This window comes from Gopherus evgoodei, chromosome 6, assembly GCF_007399415.2.
Source record: "Gopherus evgoodei ecotype Sinaloan lineage chromosome 6, rGopEvg1_v1.p, whole genome shotgun sequence".
Taxonomy (NCBI): Eukaryota; Metazoa; Chordata; order Testudines; family Testudinidae; genus Gopherus; species Gopherus evgoodei.
In genome coordinates, this window is record NC_044327.1 from 123,776,276 (window position 1) to 123,797,391 (window position 21,116).

At 44.6% G+C, this 21,116-nt stretch overlaps 1 protein-coding gene across 1 annotated transcript in view; it reads left to right on the forward strand.

Annotated features, from left to right (window-relative positions):
* LOXHD1 (lipoxygenase homology domains 1) overlaps positions 1 to 21,116 on the forward strand; it is a 283,207-nt gene that overhangs the window by 123,191 nt on the left and 138,900 nt on the right. Inside the window, exons 10-14 of the mRNA XM_030567584.1 lie at positions 1,000 to 1,250; positions 2,356 to 2,491; positions 5,081 to 5,241; positions 6,731 to 6,817; positions 11,994 to 12,129. Of these exons, the coding sequence (XP_030423444.1) occupies positions 1,000 to 1,250; positions 2,356 to 2,491; positions 5,081 to 5,241; positions 6,731 to 6,817; positions 11,994 to 12,129 (771 nt within the window). The remainder of the gene's footprint in view (positions 1 to 999; positions 1,251 to 2,355; positions 2,492 to 5,080; positions 5,242 to 6,730; positions 6,818 to 11,993; positions 12,130 to 21,116) is intronic.

A 21,116-nucleotide genomic window follows, 5' to 3' on the forward strand; every position in this document is an offset into this window, starting at 1 on the left:
CATAAAACGCGCCAACATACAAATGTTAATGTAACTTTTAAAAAGACATGACTGTTTATAAAACACCAAGTTCTGAAGTTCCTATTTAAGCAAAAATCGCCATTCACGTTTGAGCTAGTTAACCTGAGCAAGGACTGCAAGGCTGGGCCCAAAATATTTATGTGCACATCTTGGAACATTCTTATGGTAGTAGAAATGTTTCCTTACTTATTAATGGAGGTTAGGTGTGAACATATGTGTGGGAGCCAGGAGTGGCTAAATTCTAATAATTCCAGCTAGGCATTGACTCTGTCTGTGACATGGATGTCTCTAAAGTGACATTTTCAGATTTTTTTCAATGGACGTGGAAATTGCCGTGCTGGATCAGACCAGTGGTTCATCTAGTTCTGTAACCTGGAGCTGATTTTCAGTGGCACTGAAGATCTACAGGTCCACTTCACTTCACTTAGAACTTTTGGTGCTCAGCTCCTCTGAAAAGCAGGTCTCTCTTACTTAGGTGATTAAATATGGGTCTTGGTACTTAACATCAGGCACCCGCATTTGAAAAAGTTGGTATTGACAACTATGCCTCAGTCTCCTAGCTCTTAAAGTGAGGTAATCTCTGTGCCTACCTTGTGAAATGTAATGCAGAACACGCTGAAGATGTTAGATACATGTTCAGTATTTTTGATTTAACTTAATTGTTACAGCAAGAATGTCAGAACCACTGAACTTCAGCTCAGGGTTCTTTCTTTCTGGGACCCTGTAGCAGAGAGGCTATCACCATATGTGTACTCCTGCTGGAATATATGAAGTTATATAAGATTTAGCTGTGTGTTTTATCTGAAGACACCATGGCATGAAAAAAACATATTTACAGTGCACTGCATGGAGGTTGAAAACAAAACACCCTGCCAGAAATCGATGCAGCAATGAACCACATTCTAAGTCAAGTCAAAAATTGTTACTTTCACTTTTTTTTCTTTCTAACTGAGTCTCATTCTTTTGTGAACCCCTCAGGTATTGTTTACAATGTTGCTGTAATGACAGGGGATGTCAGAGGGGCTGGCACTAACTCCAAGATCCACATAATCCTGCATGGCTCTAAAGGTTTAAAGAACAGTGGGAAGATTTTCTTGGAAGGAGGTGAATTTGAACGTGCCAGGACAGATCTATTTAACATTGAGATAGCAGCTCTTCTCAGCCCCCTGAGCAGAGTCACAATTGGGCATGATAACTGCGGTGTCAGTTCTGGCTGGTTTTGTGAGAAGGTGAGAACAGGTCAATGTCTTTAGGCAACTGTCAAATTATTTCTCCTTTGCAGTCTGCCCTGGACAACCAAATCAGTTTTAAAATTCTACTTTTATTTAGATTACAATATCTCCAGTGTATTAAGTCAATATTATGCATAATGCATGCTACGAGACTGATTGCCACTAATATATGTTAGATGCATAAATCAATCCCTCATTAACTGGGTCAATTGCTCGTTTGCTGTCACGAAGATAGAGATTATTTTCTGCTCAGCACAGAAGCACTGTTAGATGTTTGCATAATGCGTATTGCAGAAATGCAATTTTGTGTTGTATTCAGAGCTTCAAAGTTAAGATTCAGAATCAAACTTGCCCATCGTTTAGGGGCTGTGATGATCTTGGTTTTGGATGGGTCCAGAACAGGGAAAGGGGTCAACCACATCAGTTTGTTAGGGGTCCAAATCTGGGCTTTTCAGATCTATGGGTTTGTGTCTATGCCCATGTGTTCTGCCATGAGATTGTCAGCTCTTAATCCTAGTTTACCAATAAAGGGACAACTTTCCCTCTAGATGATGGAAGGCCATGCAGTTTCTCTGGGAAGTGATGTAGCAGTGGAGACACCTGAATCATTTGCATAACTTGGGTCTCCTGCCAATCACTGAAAAGTGTGGCTGCCTGACCCTCAGTCCACTTGGGCTGTTGAATTGAAAATGAAAGATGCATGCAACAGGCCCCTGTCATTCACTTCAGTGGCTCCTGTTACATCCTGCAACCCCCACTTCCCAAGCCCATGTCTTTGGAGGATGAGCAATTGACCCTTTTCTCCCTCCAGGCTCTACAGTAGTGTTTGGCCTCTTCTTGGTAGGTACATGTCAATGCACCCTAAGAAGGATCTTCTGGGGAGTAGGAGGGCAGAAACTATTTGTTGCACTCATAATTGGACAAGAAACAGCCTGTTGTTTTTTTCTGATGACTTCCCAAAGAGCCTAACTTTCCCCAGAGGACTCACAACTCCTTGCTCAGTTGTTGCCTGAGCTGTGGCAGGTTTCAGACATCCCTAATTTGGGCTGCTAGTGAAAGGAAATGGATAACTGGACTTTCTTTTCTGGACTTCTTTTCCTAGGTGGTGGTTTATTGCCCATTCACTGGCATTGAACAAACCTTTCCTTGTGGGAAATGGCTGGATGAAGATGAAGGAGATGGACTGATAGAACGGGAGCTCTATGAAATGGTCTCCCTGCGCCAGAAGAGACTAAAAAGTATGTATAGTGGCAGACGGCACAAGCAGATTCCTTCTACCCTCAAATTTGCATGCTACCTATCCGGGCACAGTACAGGTAGACTCTTCTGCAAGGCAGAGGACTAGGTAATGCAGTGATCAAAGCTCTCAGGTCTTGCTTTAATTCCAGATTGAGACATTCAGATGGATGTGGGTTTGGGGATTTCAAGAAATTAAACTTTTAAAATATTGTAAAGGAATGCACCAGTTTCCTTATGTAGGGGAATTATGGGCTTCTTAGGTTGAGTCACGGCATGAAGAGTCCCTATAGTGCTTTTACACTGTAGGCATGTTAGTTCTAGAGTTGTTCTCCCTATAATATTAAAACCTGCTCTGCTAGTGAAGCTGAATATCTCCCTCCCTACCCCCACCCCAGTGCATCCTAAAAAAATGGAGAAGAGGAAAAATAAAAGAAGCAACCAACTATGTTATTGTCGATTTTACACAAACCTTATTTTTCACTTAGGGTGGGTGGGACAGAAGTAAAAAGTCCAATCATATTTTGTCATCTTGACCAACTGCAGAATGTGCCTCTCCAGGTAGCAAAATTAAGCATTTGATCCCCCTGCATTAGAGGGAGGCAGGCTGAAATGCATTTGGCTAGGCACGCCATTCCATCTAGCAGAGGGCAATACGGTTCAAGACCTGTGTGGTGTCTTTGCAGCAAGAAGGGAGTTCCTGCTATTTCACCTGTATTAGAATGTACATGTAAGTAAAAGGTTTTAATTAGCAAAATAGATGCTATTTAATCAGGATGCCTCTGTGGATTCCAGTTTGTCCTGTTTAAGCAGCAGTTCTATGTAAACTAAGTTTATCTAAATGTTATTTAATGTTATCCTCGCATTATGTCTCTCACGCAGTCCATTTAACTAAAGCATTTATGACCTTTAACTGCCATATTATCAGCTCTGATTGTTATTGACAGGGTAATTCCCTGGTTGCCATTGTATGCGAGATGGGCAGAGAATGTTAGCCTTGAGAAATCTGTGCCCTTTAAATGCCACATTAAAGAATTGTAGAAGCTGGAGATGGGGAAAACCTATTATGTCATCCAATCCATCAGCTTGCCAGTGCAGAATTGTTCCCTACTGTACATGTATTGGAGTATTGTTCAAACTCATTTTAAATATCCACAGAGACAAGTCTGCCTGCGCTGCTTTTGGAAGAGTATTCCACAGACTAATAGATCTCACTGTTGAGAAGCTTTTCTTGCTAGACAACCAAATTTTTTCCTTCCTTAATTTCATTCTAGAACCCTTTGCACCGAATGATTCCTGTCTCTCTTTGGTGTTTATATCCAGAAGAATCTCTGCTCACCAAACCCTACTTATGAGAACGTCCTTGTTAGACAAACACCCAGATGTGTAGGGAGGTTTAGACAGGGGATGAGTAGGGTAACAGAGTGAAGGCTTCAGATTTATAGAGCCACTAAGATCTGCAAAGATGTGGCAAATGCTTGGGGAACTCCTAATCCCCTCTGACAGCTCCATCCAGACTCTGTGCTTGGTTCCTTCTTCTTTGACCCCTTTACTCCCTTGGCAACCAAATAATCACTGGGTTTTGCAGTCTGTTACTGTCCAATTTTTAAGTTCTTGGCTAATTTAATTTTACAAATTACACACATGCAATGTACAACTACAGTAAGGCATGGTTCTATGCCACGCTAAGTGTTGTATACTACTGTTATACCGAAGATAACTCAACCAATCAACACCTTACTTTACAGCTAATTTGTGTGCAACAATTTCATTGGTTGAGTGGACTGCACACATGATGGATTACTTGGCCCATGTACCCAACTGCCACACACAGAAGTCAGTGCAAATCATCCAACATAACCAACCTCACCTAGACACATATCGAAACAATCATTCAAACAACAATACAACCAGCACACACATATAACCCTTACCACAGCACACACCCCTTATTCGCCACCTGCATAAATCCACATAATTCTCCCACCATACCACAAACCTCATAGAACAACACAACCTTCACACACTATAACCGCAAACTCACATAGTCCCTCACCACAGCACACACCCCTCATTTTCTACCCACACAAATCAACACAACGCAACCCACACACAAAACAACCCAACTACTCACACAACAGCACAACCAGCACACAAAATAACCCCACACATCACTCTGAAGCCTAGATTGTCTGTAAAGTCAATGTGAAGTGATGGAAACAGACACAAGCATGGCTGGGAGCCCTTTTGGTCTGTTACTGTCCAGTTTTTCAGTTCTCAACCATTTTTGGCCCTTTGCACACGTGACTTTAAAAATTACACCAGTGCAACAGCACAGACTTTCAGCTGCTACTTATAGTTTAAAGGGAGTCACATGGTTACATCTCCATGCAATGCATGGAATGTTATTCCTGTATGACTATAGATACCTGGTTATGTATATGCCTAAGAGGATAAAAGGCCTGAATTTTCCTCATATAAACACCCAGCCTCCTCTTGTTCTAGTGAAGTTATAGGAATGTTTTTACCACTGTGTTTTGATATTTTTCTTGGCTGTTTTGTTTATAAAATGGTTTGAATCTTCTTTGTAGAAAACCCCTGGTCACTTTGGATCTGGACAAGTGACATTAAGAATGCAGGGACAGATGCCAGCATCTTTTTCCAGATTTACGGAGACAAGGGGAAGTCAGATGAAATGAAACTGGACAACAATTCAGACAACTTCGAATCTGGACAAACTGACAAGTTCACGGTCAGAACTTTGCATTTGTGGCAGAAAGACTTGACTGTGGTTCTCTTAGGGTGAATTTCACCTTTCTGCAGAGGGCCAGGAGCCCAAGTCCTATACACCAATTAAATCCTACTTTAAGCTTTGGACAAATCCTCTGCTGATGTAAACAGGTATAATGCCATTGACTTCTGTGGAGACACAAAGATTTACACCAGCTGAAGATCTCGTCCAAATTCTTAAAATAGGGCTTATGGTTGTTCAGGTGGTGGTGACTTGAAGTAATGATGGTATTGCGTGGCACGTTCCCTCCAGAGCTCTGGGCTATATCCTCAGGTGATGTAAATTGGAACAGCTCCATTGACTCCAGTTCATTTGCTGCGCCCATTTGTTCCAGTGGAGGAGATGGTCCATTATGCCTGCAGAGGGGAGAAACAAGCACAGTACCTACAGTGGGGCTGGGGTGGGAGGAGCTCATTGACCAACAGCTCTTAGAACCTTGGGAAGAGCAGTCTGTCCACGTTCCATGCAGTGCTAACCTCTTTGCACTTGCACAAGTGTGACTGTCATGGCTATTAGTATACTTAGGAATAGTTTATATGTACGATGCCCCAAATGCTCTGGGCTCTATAAAGAACAAGTGGCAGACAAGGTTCCTGTCCCATATAGTTTATAGTCTTAACCTGGCCACATCTCCAGTCTCCTTGGACCTCAAAGAGTGACTAGTGCTGATGTTAATATTGCCTGCAGAGTTGGGGTGAGGTAGAAGCTTCCTGTGCACGCTAGTTCCCCCAATTCCTTGACATGCTTGCATTTGACTGGCCCTAAAACTTTGTTATGGGTTGTCCAGAAGAAGGTTAAAAAGCAAAGAGTTCTGATTTCCTACCCTGTTGTAACAATAATTCCTCTATGTAGCCAAAGCTCTAGCTGGCTCACAGAAAGAAGGGCGTATGTTTGGGGAACAGCTGTGGAGGATTCCAACCAGAAGAATGCTGTGAGATTAAGGTGCTCCAAATATTATAGCTGACAGCCCTTATTCAGACGACTTATTTAGGAGACAGCAGATTCTCTTCAGTGCCCAACAGTCAACAGCTCAGGCCAGTGGTTGTCCCCACACTGGTTTCTATGCAGTCCTCCTCATATGGGAAATGTTGGCTCTGATGCTGTGGCTCTAGGTGTGCAAAGCAAGGGGAACACGATGTATGGGTGTGTGTCAGTATCCTATGTAAGGCAGAACTCCAAAGTATGGCAGCAAATTCTACTCCATGCCCGTAACTTCAGTGACTTTCATGGGTTGCAGGATTCTGACCTTACATTATTTATCATGGAAGTAAATTAATCAAACTGTCTTTTCGGTGTTACCTTTCTAACAGAATTCATTCTCAGCCTCTGTTTTTCCTCCTTTCGACCCTCATTGGAAGCTGTGGATTTCAGGAGGTTTTAAGAACAGTGTGTGTGTCTTGCTGAGTTATGTAATGTGTCATTTTGGGCATGTTTGTGTTTGTTTATGTAGATTGAGCTCCCTGATCTAGGCACATTTTATAAGCTCCGGATATGGCATGAAAAGAGGAGCCCTTTTGCTGGCTGGCATCTAGACAAGGTGAGATGATGGAAAAGCAGACTGCACCTGAAAAAGCCAAGTCCGCCTTCAGCGGGGCAAGTCATCCTCTCTTGTCACCAAGACAAGAGACACATTACAAATAATATGCTGCGTTAATGAGCTAGCAGTTGCATTCAGTATGCAATGGTCTGATATTGGGAGTCTGAATTGGTATCTCCGTTTACAAGAGTGTCTGGTTCTGCTGTGCAACGTGAAGATCAGGATCTGGGGAGTCTGCATGGAAAGTGCACACGCTCTGCATATTCCAGAGCACAGCTCCACTAGGGGTCCCTGCACACCTTTGTCTAAGGTGGGGGATACCAGGGGAGAAGAGGGAGCATGGCTGGTCGATAGGCTGCTACAAAGGCCCATGAAATATTGTCCCCATCTGAGTAGGGGTGCACGTGCTGCAGGAGATACCATAACCTTTACACTGCAGTAGTAGCTAAAGAGTGACTCCTATTGGTGTTTCATGGGCTTTGGTAGAGGATTCCTTCTCCGCTCAGCTCCATGTCAGTTCCCTTGCCCCCCACAGTATTCAGCCCAGTCATTTGTCAGGTTGCAGGAAAACTTACCCTCAGAAATGGGAAATGTTTCCAAGTCCTTTGTTTAATCTGAGCTTATTACTGAGGAAGTTTTGGTGCTGTGCTCAGATCCTGATGGTGGGATGGTAGAAAGGGGTGCCTCTCATTGCGCAGCAGTGAACAGCTCAGCCCACCGATTGTCCCCACACTGAGTCCTATGCAGTCTTCCTCCACTTGGGGAATATTGGCCCTGGTTCTGAGACCCTGAAGTAAGGTGTCCAAAGCAAGGAGAACATTGTGTATGGGTGTGTGTCAGAATCCTAAGGCCTCCCAACTGATAGGCAATGGATCCTAATTCCCGCCAAGTCAGAGGTCCTGGATTTCACATATAATTCTTCTATCACTAGCCAGTCCGAGGACCAGAAGCTATCCCAGTCTTTATTGCAGGGGACTAAGATTTCAGGCTGGATTTGGATCTCCTGATGCTTCATGAAGATGACAGGTTGGGTAGCAAGTGTGAAAAGGAATGTGCGTAGATCAGCCCACTTTTGCAGCATTTACTGTGAAAAGTAAACCAAGTGTAGCGCCCCCTCTCCACTCGGTTACCTTCTTCAGTGCCAATCTGCTTACAGGTTTTGATGGACAGATCTGGGTTCTTCTGGATCTCACCACCCACTTAGCAGGGTGTATCTTCTTTCTTTTTTCCCATGAATTTATTTGGTGGTGCCTCGACCCCCCTCACTCCTTCGTGGCAGGGTCACCAACCAGCGCAGCTTGGGAGGAAAACTTTAACAACAGGGTATTCCCACTTACTTGCCAGATAGTTGGAGACTTCCAGGAAATAACACAAACACATATAATATATTCAACACAATAATTATATTAAACAGAAGACAAATATAATGTAGCAGGGTAAAACACTATTTTTAGGGTCACCAGTGCCCACTCTGATAAAACCTGTGACTTTACTTTGTTGGGGCCCTTGATGACGTCTGATCACAAAATTAATCTCTGCAGTGGTTTAGCTGCGTGGCTGATGGGGTTCAGTACAGCCCAAAGGACTCACAAGTAGGAGAAGGAGGTAAATCCCTCCACAGGTTTAATATGCAGCAGATTATAAAATCCCCAAATCCTTACTTCCTGGCTTGAGGACATAGTTCAGGGAGTAGGGGGTCCCCAAAACAAATTCCCTGGCTAACTAACTAAAAGCTCGTGCACTCACTAACTCCATGAATGATCCTCAGGTTCAGAGATGACTCTTGACTCCTCGGTCACTGCAGAGGGGCTGATCTCTGCTGACAGGGATCCTCTTCAGGCAAGAATAAGACTGCTTCGGTCCCAGGATTTCCCCTCACCCCAAAGGTGTGCAGGGCTCAAGGTGCAGGTTACACAACTGTACTAAAATCCAAACAGTAGCCTCCTAGCCCAGCGTCCAGACACACTCATAGCAGGCAGCGGCCCTGGACTAGCAGACAGAGCAGAGCTGACCATGTGGAGACTGGTCTCACCTAGGGAGCCGGAGGGCGAACTCAGCCTGGCTGGGGAAGTTTCCTAGCAAAACTCTACAAATGGGGAGTCAACAGTGGAGAGGGAAACGCCCAGCTGAGGGATCTTGCTTTCAGGTCTCTAGAGGCCAGTTCTCAGGGGGAACCCTGCATGCAGGCCTGGGACTCACCAGCTCCCCACACAGCCAGTCCTGTCTTTGCCCTGTCTGGCTCCAGACTGACTCAGAAATGGCTTCTCCCTTTTCCCGTTCAGTTCAGGTACAGGTGAATTGCAGTAACCAGACCTGGAGGTGACAAATGCATAGATTGCTACAGTGATGTCCTTGTCTGGGAGGAAGGGGAGGCATTTTTTAGTAAGCTGGATGTGGAAAAAAAATATTTTTGTCACTGATGCTACCTGATCTTCTAGGGTATTGTGATGTGTCAAACAAGACTCCAAGGTCCCAGATCACTTTCTGATGAGTGGGGATGAAGGGGTGTATGCCTGCAATGGAAGATGAGAACAATCTCTCAGCATGTTCTTCAAAGTGTTTAACCCTGCTGACCAGCGTCACTTTGCCCTTGCTGGGTTGAGTGTGAGCCTGCTACTTTTTATCCAGGAGATGATCTTTTCCAGGCTCATGGCATCATAGTAGCAATAGGACTAGTATGCAGATGGTGCCTCTTTCCCCTGTGCCATGTGGCCTTGGGGAAAAACTGCAGAGAGCAGCCAACCAGAGATTCCAACTGGGACAGGCAGAAACAGCCAAAGCAAGAACCTCTGGACCTTAGATATTCAGAGCAGTTTCTACAGTTTTAACTGGACTTTCTCCTCCTTGTGCTGATTGGCTGGTTGTTCCAACCCTCCCCCTCTCTCCCTCACAGTCTCTTGACCTCAGCTCCAGTCCACATCTGTCCCTCTTACCCTCTCCTCCACCACATTCCCTTTGCCCCCTTCCTTTCCTTTTCTTTCTGTTTAGCTGATCATTATATTGATGATTATTTATTTATTTATTTATTTGTATTGCTGTAGCACCTACATGCCTCACTCATGGACCAGGACCCCATTGCACCGGGCTCTGTACAAACACAGAACACAAAAACAGAGCTTACAATCTAAGTCGAAATAAAAGATGTGAGACAACAGATGGATACAGGCAGTCAAATGGGGGAGTACAAGGAAACAAGGAGGCAATATTGGTCAGCATGGTCAGCAGTGGTTTCAGTGCACCAGCCACCTAATTGTTGTCAAGTTTTGTGTAGGTCTTACAGCAAAGGAGAGGTTTAAGGAGGTTTTGAAGCTCCTCCGAAGTGGGGCAGAGGGGAGGAAGTTCTGGAGAAAGCACAAAGGTGCTTATTTGACAATGTAACAAATGGGCAATGGAGGCTAGCGTCATGGGCTGACTGGAGGTGGGAGTCAAACTTTCGATGCTGGATGAGAGATGATAGGTAGGGTGGGGTCAGGTCATAAAAGACACCTAACGTGAATGAAAACAAGTAGCTTATGTTTGGTGATAGAGAAGGGGGAGCCAGTGGAGGGATGCCAAGAACGGGGTGACAGTGTCAAAGTGATGGGATAGGAAAATGATCTTTGCAGCAACATTCTGAATGGATATGAACATGGCAAGATTACATTTGTCCAGGCCAGAGAAAGGGCTGTTGCAATAATCATGACACAAGATGATGACAGCCTGGACAAGAACTTTAGCTGTTGTGGAAGGACAGGAAAGGCTGTATTTTAGCAGCGTTATGCTGAAAGAAACAGCAAGATTTAGACGTAGCCTGGATATGAGGACTTAATGAGAAGTCCTACTTGAAGATGACACCCAGGTTACAGGCAGAATGGTGGAGTTATCTGTGGTGATTGAGAAAGGAGATAGCAGGGAGGGAAGATGAAGACCACTGAGATCATAGAATGTCAGGCTTGGAAGGGACCTCAGGAGGTCCCCTAGTCCAAGCTGCTGCTCAAAGCAGGACCCATCCCCAGACAGATTTTTGCCCCAGACCCTTCAAGGATTGAACTCATAACCCTGGGTTTAGCAGGCTAATGCTCAAACCACTGAGCTATCCCTCACTGGGAGCAATGTTTTTTCTATGTTTTCCCACTATCACATTGTTCACTCTGCTTGTGTTTTATACTCTTACCCTCACTCTGTGTCTTCTTGACTATTGATATTGTAAGTTCTTCAGGACAGAGACCGTCTACTACTCCATGTTTGTACAGCACCTAGCACAATGGGGCCTCGTTCTTGGTTGGCCCTTAGGCACTATGTAATAAACGCAATTAAGTCATGTGGGTTGCACATTTGTTAGCGAAACCATGTAGAAAATGCTGAGGACAGTAGGTCACAACATTTCTTATTCCATGAGGCTGCTGGGCTGAGAGGTCTTCACACTGGAAGATAGACTGGACTAACGGAGGGGGAGAAAAGCTACTCAGGGAAAATGGAATTTTTTTCCTTCCAAAATGAGTGTGTGAGTTGTACTTTTAATAATTACTCTCATTATTTCTTAATAAAGATGAGGCCAAGCTGCAAAGTTCAGATGGCTTTTTCCCTGTTGGCCCTTCAGCACTGGACATTATTTTGATCACCAAGCCACCACCCTCTCTCCATTCATTTCTCTCCTACAGACTCACTTCTTCCTAATACACAATCCTACAACGTAGTTACATTTAAACAAAAATCCCAGTCATTTAACCCGGGGTATCATGCCTGTTCTGCATCTTTCTGTTTTGAACTTGCAATTTCCTCAAGGCATGGATTATCTGTATGTTATCTCTATGTTGTCTGTATAGTGCTGGGCATAGTGTGAGCACATAAGAAATTCTGAATAATAATGAGCTTGATCAAAACTTTTTTCTAATTTTTTTTTGGGGGAGGGCAGATGTGATTGAATCAACAGCTTTGCCTTCAGGAGGGTGGAGAAGGAAAGGAATGAAAAGGAATCAGATTTGACAGACCTTAGTCTCTTTGTTCAATGTCCTAATTCTGGAAGGTGCTCATATACCCCAGTGATGAGCATAGTATGCGAACCTGAATGGGTTCTCTAATTATTAATACTAATTCCTTCGTCGCTCTGCCCTTCCTCCCCTGGCAGAGCTCATTGGGAGCTTGTCATTTTTGTCTTTAAGCCTGCAAACTCATGTGGTGTTTCGATTTAATTAAGATAACTCTGCTGAAAACACTGACAAAAGAGAAATATACGTTCAACTGTGGCCGTTGGCTGGATGTAAATGAAGACGACAATGAGATCATCAGGGAGCTCCCTGCAGAGGGACCTCTAGTGACTGAAGTCATGCCAGGTAAGAATCAAGGACTCCTTATAGAGGCTTGTTTAGTGACTGAATAGAAATAAATCCTCTTTGTTTCAGTGATGCACAGATAGACCTGTGCAATTCAATTAGCCTCTTTCTTTTGGCACTGATTTTCCTACAGGGTTTTATTTTTGCACCATTAACTGCACAAAGTGTGTGAAATTGTAGGCTCTGTTTTGAGCCGACTTAACAGTAGAGATGGGAAAGATCAGGCCAGAAAACAGTTGTTCCTTAAAGTGTATTTTCTGTCTACTTATGCAATTTCCAGTCCATTTTAAAATGGAAAGTACAAGATTTGAATGTATGTGTGTATATAAAAATATTTAAATGCTTCACTGAAATGAGGTCTAAAAAGTTTTGTAAAGATATATACACCAAAAGAGTATACACTATATTTTTATATATACACACACACAAGGAAATGGACACCTTTTGTTACATGGAAGTACTCAAATATATGTTTATCACCTGTAGCTTTAATTAAGGAACTTAACAGGACTCCATTTATTCAAGGAGAATCCCATCCTGTTGCTTTTAGAACTGAATCACTGAGTACAACCTCTCAACTGTATTTCATAAGCATTAAACTTACTTAACAGAGACTTTCGGGGTGGGGGTGGGGAGGATACTGCACATCTACTTGCTGTGGGGTTTCCTGCACCTTCTTGCACCTCTGTAGCATCTGGTGCTGGTCAGTGTTGGGAGACAGGACACTGGACTAGTTGGACCGTTGCATGAGTCTGATCTCGTATGGAAATTCTTGAGAACTCAGTGATCTGTAAGCAGCTGAGTGCTCCTCTAATGATGAAGAATAATTGTAATTGCAAATATTATTAAAATGTCATGCTGGGTTTTCAAATTTATTTGTAATCAGCTATGAAGAGGAGGCCTGAGTTAAAAAAGCTTATTTGATAGGGAGCACCTGGTGATGCTGTTTTAGTTCTACTGTTCACTGAAATTTCAGGCTTGAGCATTTAATGTATCTAAACTTGCATTTAGGTGTCTAAGAGCTAGATTATTGAAGACTGTACTCAGAGTAGTTATCAATGGTTCACTGTCAAACTGGGAGGATTGATCTAGTAGGGTCCTGACTGGACTTAGTCCTGGGTCTGGTACTATTCAATATTTTCATTAATGACTTGGATAACAGAGTGACGTGTATGCTTATAAAATTGGTGGGTGACACCAAGCTGGGAGGGATTGCAAGCGCTTTGGAGGATTCAAAATGATCTTGATAAATTGGAGAACTGGTCTGAAATCAATAAGATGAAATGCTATTAAATGAAAAATACTACACTTAGAAAGGAAAAATCCAATGTGTAAATATAAAATGGTGAATAACTGGCTAGGCAGTGGTACAGCAGAAGAAGATCTGTGGGGTTATAGAGGATCACAAATTCAATATGTGTCAACAGCATGATGCTGCTGTGGAAAAGGCAAATGTCATTCTGGAATTTATTGACAGGAGTATTACATATAAGACATGGGAGGTGATTGTTCCACTCTACTCAGCACTGCTGAGGCCTCAGCTGGAGCACGGAGCCCAGTTACGGGCACCACACTGGAAGAAAGATGTGAACAAGCCAGAGACAGTCGAAAGGAGAGCAACAAAAATTGAAAGAGGGTTAGAAAACATGGAAGGTGGAAAGAATCAGGCATATTTAGAGAAGAGAAGGCTGAAGGGAGATTTGATATGATTTTGAATATGTAGAAGATTGTTATAATTGGAATCGTGATCAATTGTGCTCCATATCCACTGAGGATAGGACAAGAAGTAATCAGCTCAGTTTGCAGCAAGGGAGATTTAGGTTGGATATTGGGGGGGGGGAACTTTTAAACTCTAAGGATAGTTAAGCATTGGAACAAGTCTCTTAGGTTGGGTGCAGAATCTCTGTCACTGGAACAGGATTAGACAAACACTTGTCAGAAATACTTAAACATACTTAATCCTGCCTCACCCCTAGAGGGTGGACTGCATGACATCTTGAGGTCCCTTCCAGCCCTACATTTCTCTGTTTCTGTGATAAAATGCTTTGAGTTCCTCAGATGCAAGACAGTACCAGGTGAAAATTATTATTGCTGCTTTTTTAGGGCTTGGGAAGAATGTAGAGGTTATATGTGTTAGTGTTAGGAATGTTATACATATGTCTGTGGGCTTGGTGGTTATTGTATTTGCTGGTTAATGGGTAACAAAGAGTTAAATCAACCCTAGTTAGTTTTGCAGGAACCAAAACTCAGTGGCTGGAGACAGCCCCAGTAGCCTGTACTCAGATAATGGAGGTGATAATGCCTTTGAGGTTTACCTCCGCTCTATCTTGTTTCACGGGTGGGGCAGGGGGAGATACCAGTTTACGGGGCTTTTGGTCAGGAACTCTCAAACGAAGAGTTAGAAAGAGGGTAAAAAGCTGATCCTCCGAGGAGACAAGGAGACATGTGGTCTACATGTGGTCTACAGGCTGCAACTTGGTTTTCAGGAAAACAGGGGTGGGAGTACCGCTGCTAAGTCAAACCTTTCCAGTTGCCTGAGGCAAATGTTAAATGTAGGTTAGACAATACATGTTAGGCTGAGGTTGTTTTAACCCTTTTCCTGTGTATCTATGGATGAATAAATTATAACGGCACTTGCTCTGCCAAGGGCCGGCTCCAAGTTTTTTGCCGCCCGAAGCAAAAAAATTTTCCTGTGCCCCCCGGCTCTGCCCCAACTCCACCCCTTCCCTGCCCCATTCCAACCCCACCCCTTCCCCGCCCCATTCCAACCCCTTCCCCAAATCCCCTCCGCATTTCCCCTCCTACTCCTTCCTTCCTCCCTCCCAGGGAGGAGAAGCGGAGCGCTCGGGGGAGCAAGTGGCAATGGAACGGAGGTGAGCTGGGTGGGAGAGCAGTTCCTCTGCCCCCCTGGGTTACTTCCTGCGGCCCTCCCCGCGCCCCCCACCGCCACAGCTCACCTCTGCTCAGGGCCTGCTCCCGGTGTTTTGCACCCCAAGCAAAAAAATAAATAAATAAAAAAGGAGTCGGAGTGCCGCCCCTTGGAGAGTGCTGCCCTAAGCACATGCTTGGAGCACTGGTGCCTAGAGCTGGCCCTGTGTTCTGCTATAGTTAAGGTTAAAACCTTCTTTCTGTTTAAAGCTCAACTGTTCTAAGTGCTCTAAAATCCATATGGTTAATCAGATTACTTTGATATTTGGTGTGCCTTATGGTGGCACAGGGTATGGTCAGTGAGCTATATTTGGGGCCATTTGACTAGGAGGTTCCTGAGATACAGCCCCCAGAAAAAAAACAGCTTGTCTTAAAGTTGACACATTCTGGCAACTTTTTTATTGTTGTTGTTCACAGAGAGTGGTGAAATCAGGGCTCAGATAATCGTGTCAGGATCTCAGACACACGAGGGTGACCAAAACAGAGTGCATAGCACCAACAGTCTCTTTGGAGGAAATAAAATCAAAATGTTATTTCAAAAGAGTTTACTTCTCCATTTAGACATGCTAAGGGTATGTCTACACTATCCACCGGCTCGGCGGGCAGCGATTGATCCAGCGAGGGTCTATTTATTGTGTCTAGTCTAGACGCGATAAATCGATCCCCAAGTGTTCTCCCATCGACTCCTGTACTCCACCGCCGTGAGAGATGCAGGCAGAGTCGATGGGGGAGTGGTAGCAGTCAATTCACCGTGGTGAAGACACCACGGTAAGTCAATCTAAGTAAGTTGACTTCAGCTACGTTATTCACGTAGCTGAAGTTGTGTAACTTAGATCGATTCCCACCCCCTCACCGCCAGTGTAGAGCAGGCCTAAGTCTCATGGGCTTATTCGTATGCCTAGTGGATTACACTGAGTTTGTGCAGAGGGAGAGCCTAACTATCTAGAAAGACACATTTACATCACAATACCTGGGTGACTCTGAGGGTATATTGCAGTCATTGTGTTTGAGCTGTGCCTTGTGTACTCTGAGTTCAAATCCAGGCAAAGGCAGAAATCTGAAGTAAAAAAAACAGCATATTGCTCCAATCTTCCCCAATCAAAAGGGGCATTTGTTTTGGGGACATGTTATCTGAATACAGCAGAATAATCAAATGGTGCTGAAACTATTTTTGGAAAAAGAAAATAAACTAAGCAAGCAAATGCTGGTTTAGAGGGGAAGGTGATGAAGGGTAGAAAAGTAAGTGGGAATGGGGGAGCTAAGTTGGGGGATCAGGTTGATGGGGGAGGGGACGGGGACTGGGCCAGTGGGAGGAGGCGGTGGGACACTGGGAAGGCGGACATGAGGGTGAGTGATAAAGTGAATTGGGCAGAATAAAGACCGGTGTGCTTGTCAGCCCCACATTCCCCTCCCATGTGTGTGCCAGGATCTGGGGCCCCGGAGCCTATCTACACAGGTATAACCCCATTTCTTGCTCCCATCATGTGAGCCATGTTCTAGAGGGGGCTTGTCTATCGAAGGAGTTTGAGTCCCCTCTCCTTATTTCCCCATGTGATCTGGGATACAGGAGTCTCTGTCCCTGGAGGAGTCTAAGCCCCTCACCTGACCCTCCTATGTCAGGATTGGCATTTCCCAGCCAATGGGAGCTGCGAAGCCAGCACTTGGAGTGGAGGCAGCTATGCATAGGAGCTGGAGGGTGGACATGCAGCTGCTTCTGGGAGCCACGTGGAACCATACTTGTAACTGTGGTGCTGACCGGAGCTGCCAGGGTCTCTTTTCAACCAGGCAGTCCGGTCAAAAACTGGACACCTGGCAACACTACATACAGCCCCAGTAAAAACAGAAAAACAAACATCCCTCTCTAGCATTTCATTAAGTTCACAGCCACTAGCAACTTTGAAGTTTGAAACCCACCCTGGACAGAAATTTAAGAATGATCTGTAAACATCTGGGGAAATCTGCCTCTATCAAGATTCTTGTTTGGTTTTGTTTGTTTGGGATTTTGTTTGTTTGTTTGGGGGTGTTGTTTTGTTTTTGAGAAATGTAGTCTGAGGGCAGCAGGATATTCAGTAGGTGCTGAAACTATGTTTGAGAAGAAAATAAATTACACATGCAACTGCTCACTGGGAAGGGAGGATGATTGGGGTGCAACAATAGCAATGAGGAAAAAGTGTTTGGATTTATAGAGAGGGATATAGTGTGTTATGGGGATGGGCATACATGGGAATGGGTGGCAGGGGAGGGATGAGAGACTGGAGGACTCTGGTAGATGGGAGAGGGAAGGTGTCATGGTATACTTCCCCAATCTGAACCTTAGAGTCCAAAAGTTGGGGTACCAGCATGAATTCCTCTAAGCTTAATTACCAGCTTAGTACTTGTAGTGCTGCCACCAGTCAGGACTTGGAGTGCCTAGTACACTCTGGTCCCCCCAAAACCTTCCCTGGGGACCCCCAAGACCCAGACCCCCTGGATCTTAACACAAGGAAAGTAAACTCTTTCCCTCACCAGTGCCTCTCCTAGGCTTTCCCTCCCTGGGCTATCCTGGAAGATTACTGTAATTCAAATCCCTTCTCTCTCCTTCTCAGGCTTTCCTTCCCTGGGCTATCCTGGAGAGATAGTCAGATTCAAGCTCTAAAGGGATCTAAAACAAAGAGATTCCACCCTTCTCCCCTCCCTTCTCCTTCCCTGTTAAGTACAGACTCAATTTCCTTGAGACTCAACAAGGGGAAAAAATCAAACAGGTCTTAAAAAGCAAAACTTTTACTAAAAAGAAAGAAAAAAAGTAAAAGTTGTCTCTGTAATTTAGATGGTAGAAGTTACAGGGTCTTTCAGCTTATAGACACTAGAGAGAAGCCTCCCCACCCCCCAGCAAAATTTAATTTAAAATACTTCCAGCAAACTACACATTTGCAAATACAGAAAACAATCAAAAGACTATAACCACCTTTCTACTGAATACTCACTATTCTGAATATATAAGAGACTGTAGCAGGGAGATTGGCAAGAAATCTGGTTGCACGTCTAGTCCCTTTCAGGACCCAGAGAGAACAAAGCAAAACCCAAAAACACAACAAAGGCTTCCCTTCACCGAGATTTGAAAGTATCTTGTTTCCTGATTGGTCCTCTGGTCCAGTGTCCGGTTCACTGTTTGTTAACTCTTTACAAGTAAAAGAGACATTAACCCTTAACTATCTGTTTATGACAGAAAGATTAGGGTGAGTGAGAAGGGAGACAACAGGAAGAGAAGCAGAAGTTGGGTGTTTTTAGGGGTGCAGTGGAGATCTGTCAGCCCTGAATTCTCCCCTTCTATGTGTGTGCTGGGATCTGGGGGAGCCCTATCCTTCTGCAGGGCCCTTCTCCCTGCCGATTGTGTATCCTGAGACGTGGGGGACCCTGCTCCTCTTGGCGTGTGTGAGCCCCTCTCCATGCCTCTCCTTGTGAGCTGGGATCTGGGGCTGGGGGGGCTGAAGGTGACACAGATGTATAGTTAAGGTACACATCACCCCTGGGGGAATGGTCAGAGTGTGTGTATGGAGTGGTGGTGAACTGGGTGAGCCAGGGACAGCTAGGGAAGCCTGGGTGAAGCGGGGGCAGGAGTCTGAGCTGAGCATGGGTACTGGTAACTGGAGTGAGGGACCCAGCTCAGTGTGCAACTCAGGCTACATAATCAAGGTAACATGCTGCCCTCCAATAAGCTGTTACCTGTCACAGCACTATAGGGCAGGAGACTGCCAGGATCAACTTCTTATGTGTTAATGGCTTCTACAGACCAGCTAATGGCTTGATGGGATGGGATGGGATGGGATGGAGGGGGATGGGGGTAAGAGGATCTGGAAACGTTGGTGAGGGAGCTACATATTGTAGGAAATGACAGGACAGGTGGTGGGAAAGGAGAGAGAGACACCACTCTTCTCTCACATACTTACAGTTATTGTAACAACCATGTAATAAAATTATCACCGTTTTGGGACTTAGACTGTGGATGAGATTTCTCTCACCGATCCTCTGAATAACTGCATACTGCAGACATTTCAAAGCATGATAATTATCCCCATTCAAGTATAACTAAATGTACAGGAGTGGTAGTAGTACTTAAGCAACCATATGGTCTAGTGGAAAGACCACTGGTCTGGGACCATTCCTAGCTCTGCCACTGGCCTGCTGGGTGACCTTGGGCAAGTCACTCTCACCTTCCCATCAGTAAAATGTGGATAATGATGTAAAGTGCTTTGAGATCTACTGATGAAAAGCACTATTATATAAGGTAGGTCTCATGATTATGACCTAGCCAAAATAACATAACAACTGCAAACCTAGGTGAGAACTACAACTGTCTAAAAGACCACTAACTCCTACAACAAACATTTCTCTTTCTATTTAAAAAACTTGGAAATGAAATGACATAAAATGAAGTGAGTAGCTTGTTCAAAATACAGTGTTATTAAATGGCAAAAAATTTTGTTAACACAGAGTTAAGCTTGCCTGGCGATAGCTCTAGCTGCTCGAGAAGGTCAAGTTCAACAAAAGTCAAACGTCTGAAAACTAGGAAATAAAGAATTAAGATAAAAGCCCATGTAACCTTAACTCTGCCCTCTTTGAGTGATGTGCCAGTACTCCCACAACACACACACACACTCCCACTCTGCCTTTTCACCCTAACAGACAGGTGCAACCAGCACTTGCATTGTGCTCAAACACTGAGTCTGCTTGCCTGACAGATAACCACACTTAGAAAATGTAACAATCACTTCAAATCCTTTTACAACCCCTTCACACTATTACACAGGACAGCACCATAACCTATACTTTCCTATAGCAAGCTTCAAATCCATGGACTGCTCTCATATCCTACCTTGCTAAGGACAATACCCATGGCAAGAACACTCCAGTGCCCTGCTACTGACACAACCTACACAATTCTGTACTGAAATGACAAAGACTGGAACCTCAAGGTATACATATACCTCTTTCTTTTGATAACGCACAGTGTGGACTCAGGTCTCCTCATATCACAATCACAGCTCTTCCAAACTGCTCTAACTTATTTCCCCACCATTTAATACAGCTACACCTAATGCAGTGAATGCAGCTGGAGGGGATGCAGCTAATTCCCAGTAGCTATTGCCAGCTTCATGGGGCAGAGTTACGGTTACATGGCTGTTTACATTAACTCTTTATTTTCTGGTTTTCAGAAGTGAGAGTTTTGCTGAACTTGACATTCCAGAAGGACATGAGCCATCACCCGGCAACCGTAACTGCATTAACAAAGTGTTTTGCTATTTAATAATATTTTGTTTGGAACATGCTGGTCTCTGCTTCTGCATTTTCATACTGGTCACAGCCCCCATAGAGGAGGCTGTAGCAGGGGCCAGAGCCAGCTGGACCTGCTGAGGTAATGCAGTTGGTAAATGAGATGGTAGAACCGGGTGATCCAGTCTAAAGGTGAGATGAATCGTGGCACTCCACACTGAGAGAAATGCAGGCGTCGACCTTGAAGGAGGTGCCGATAGAGAAGAGAGGTCGAAGGGATAGCTCACCACTGAACTACAACCAGGCTAAATCCTAGCTTTGGCCTGAGCCCCGAGCAAGGGTGCTGTCCCAGAAGCAGTGCAGGAAGCAGATTGTGACTTTGAGGTTCATAATGTACCATTCCGTCTTTGCCTGGCTGTGGTGAGGCATGTAACCTGCACCCGGCCTGCACCTCTCTCAGCATGCCAGTGTACCTATGCTAGCGTGCATACTGGTGGCCAGGGGCAAGGCTCTGCCCACTCCCCACCCCGTGGGGACATCTGTCTGCCCATGTGGACTGCAGGGGGCATCACAGCTCTGCAGAGGCTATATCTGTCTCTGTGCTTCTACCCATGATGGGGTATCCAAGGCAAGGAAGTAAATGGATGCCTTAAGTCTCTTAGCCTCCTGTACAGCTGCACGAGATGGGCTGCTTTGCCCCTTTATTACCTTTCAGTGGGGAAGATGATGTCTACCTGCCTCACAAGGATTGTTGTCCGAATTGGTTACTTTGCAAACTCTTGCAAGGTGCCGAGCTTCATGTGGCTCAG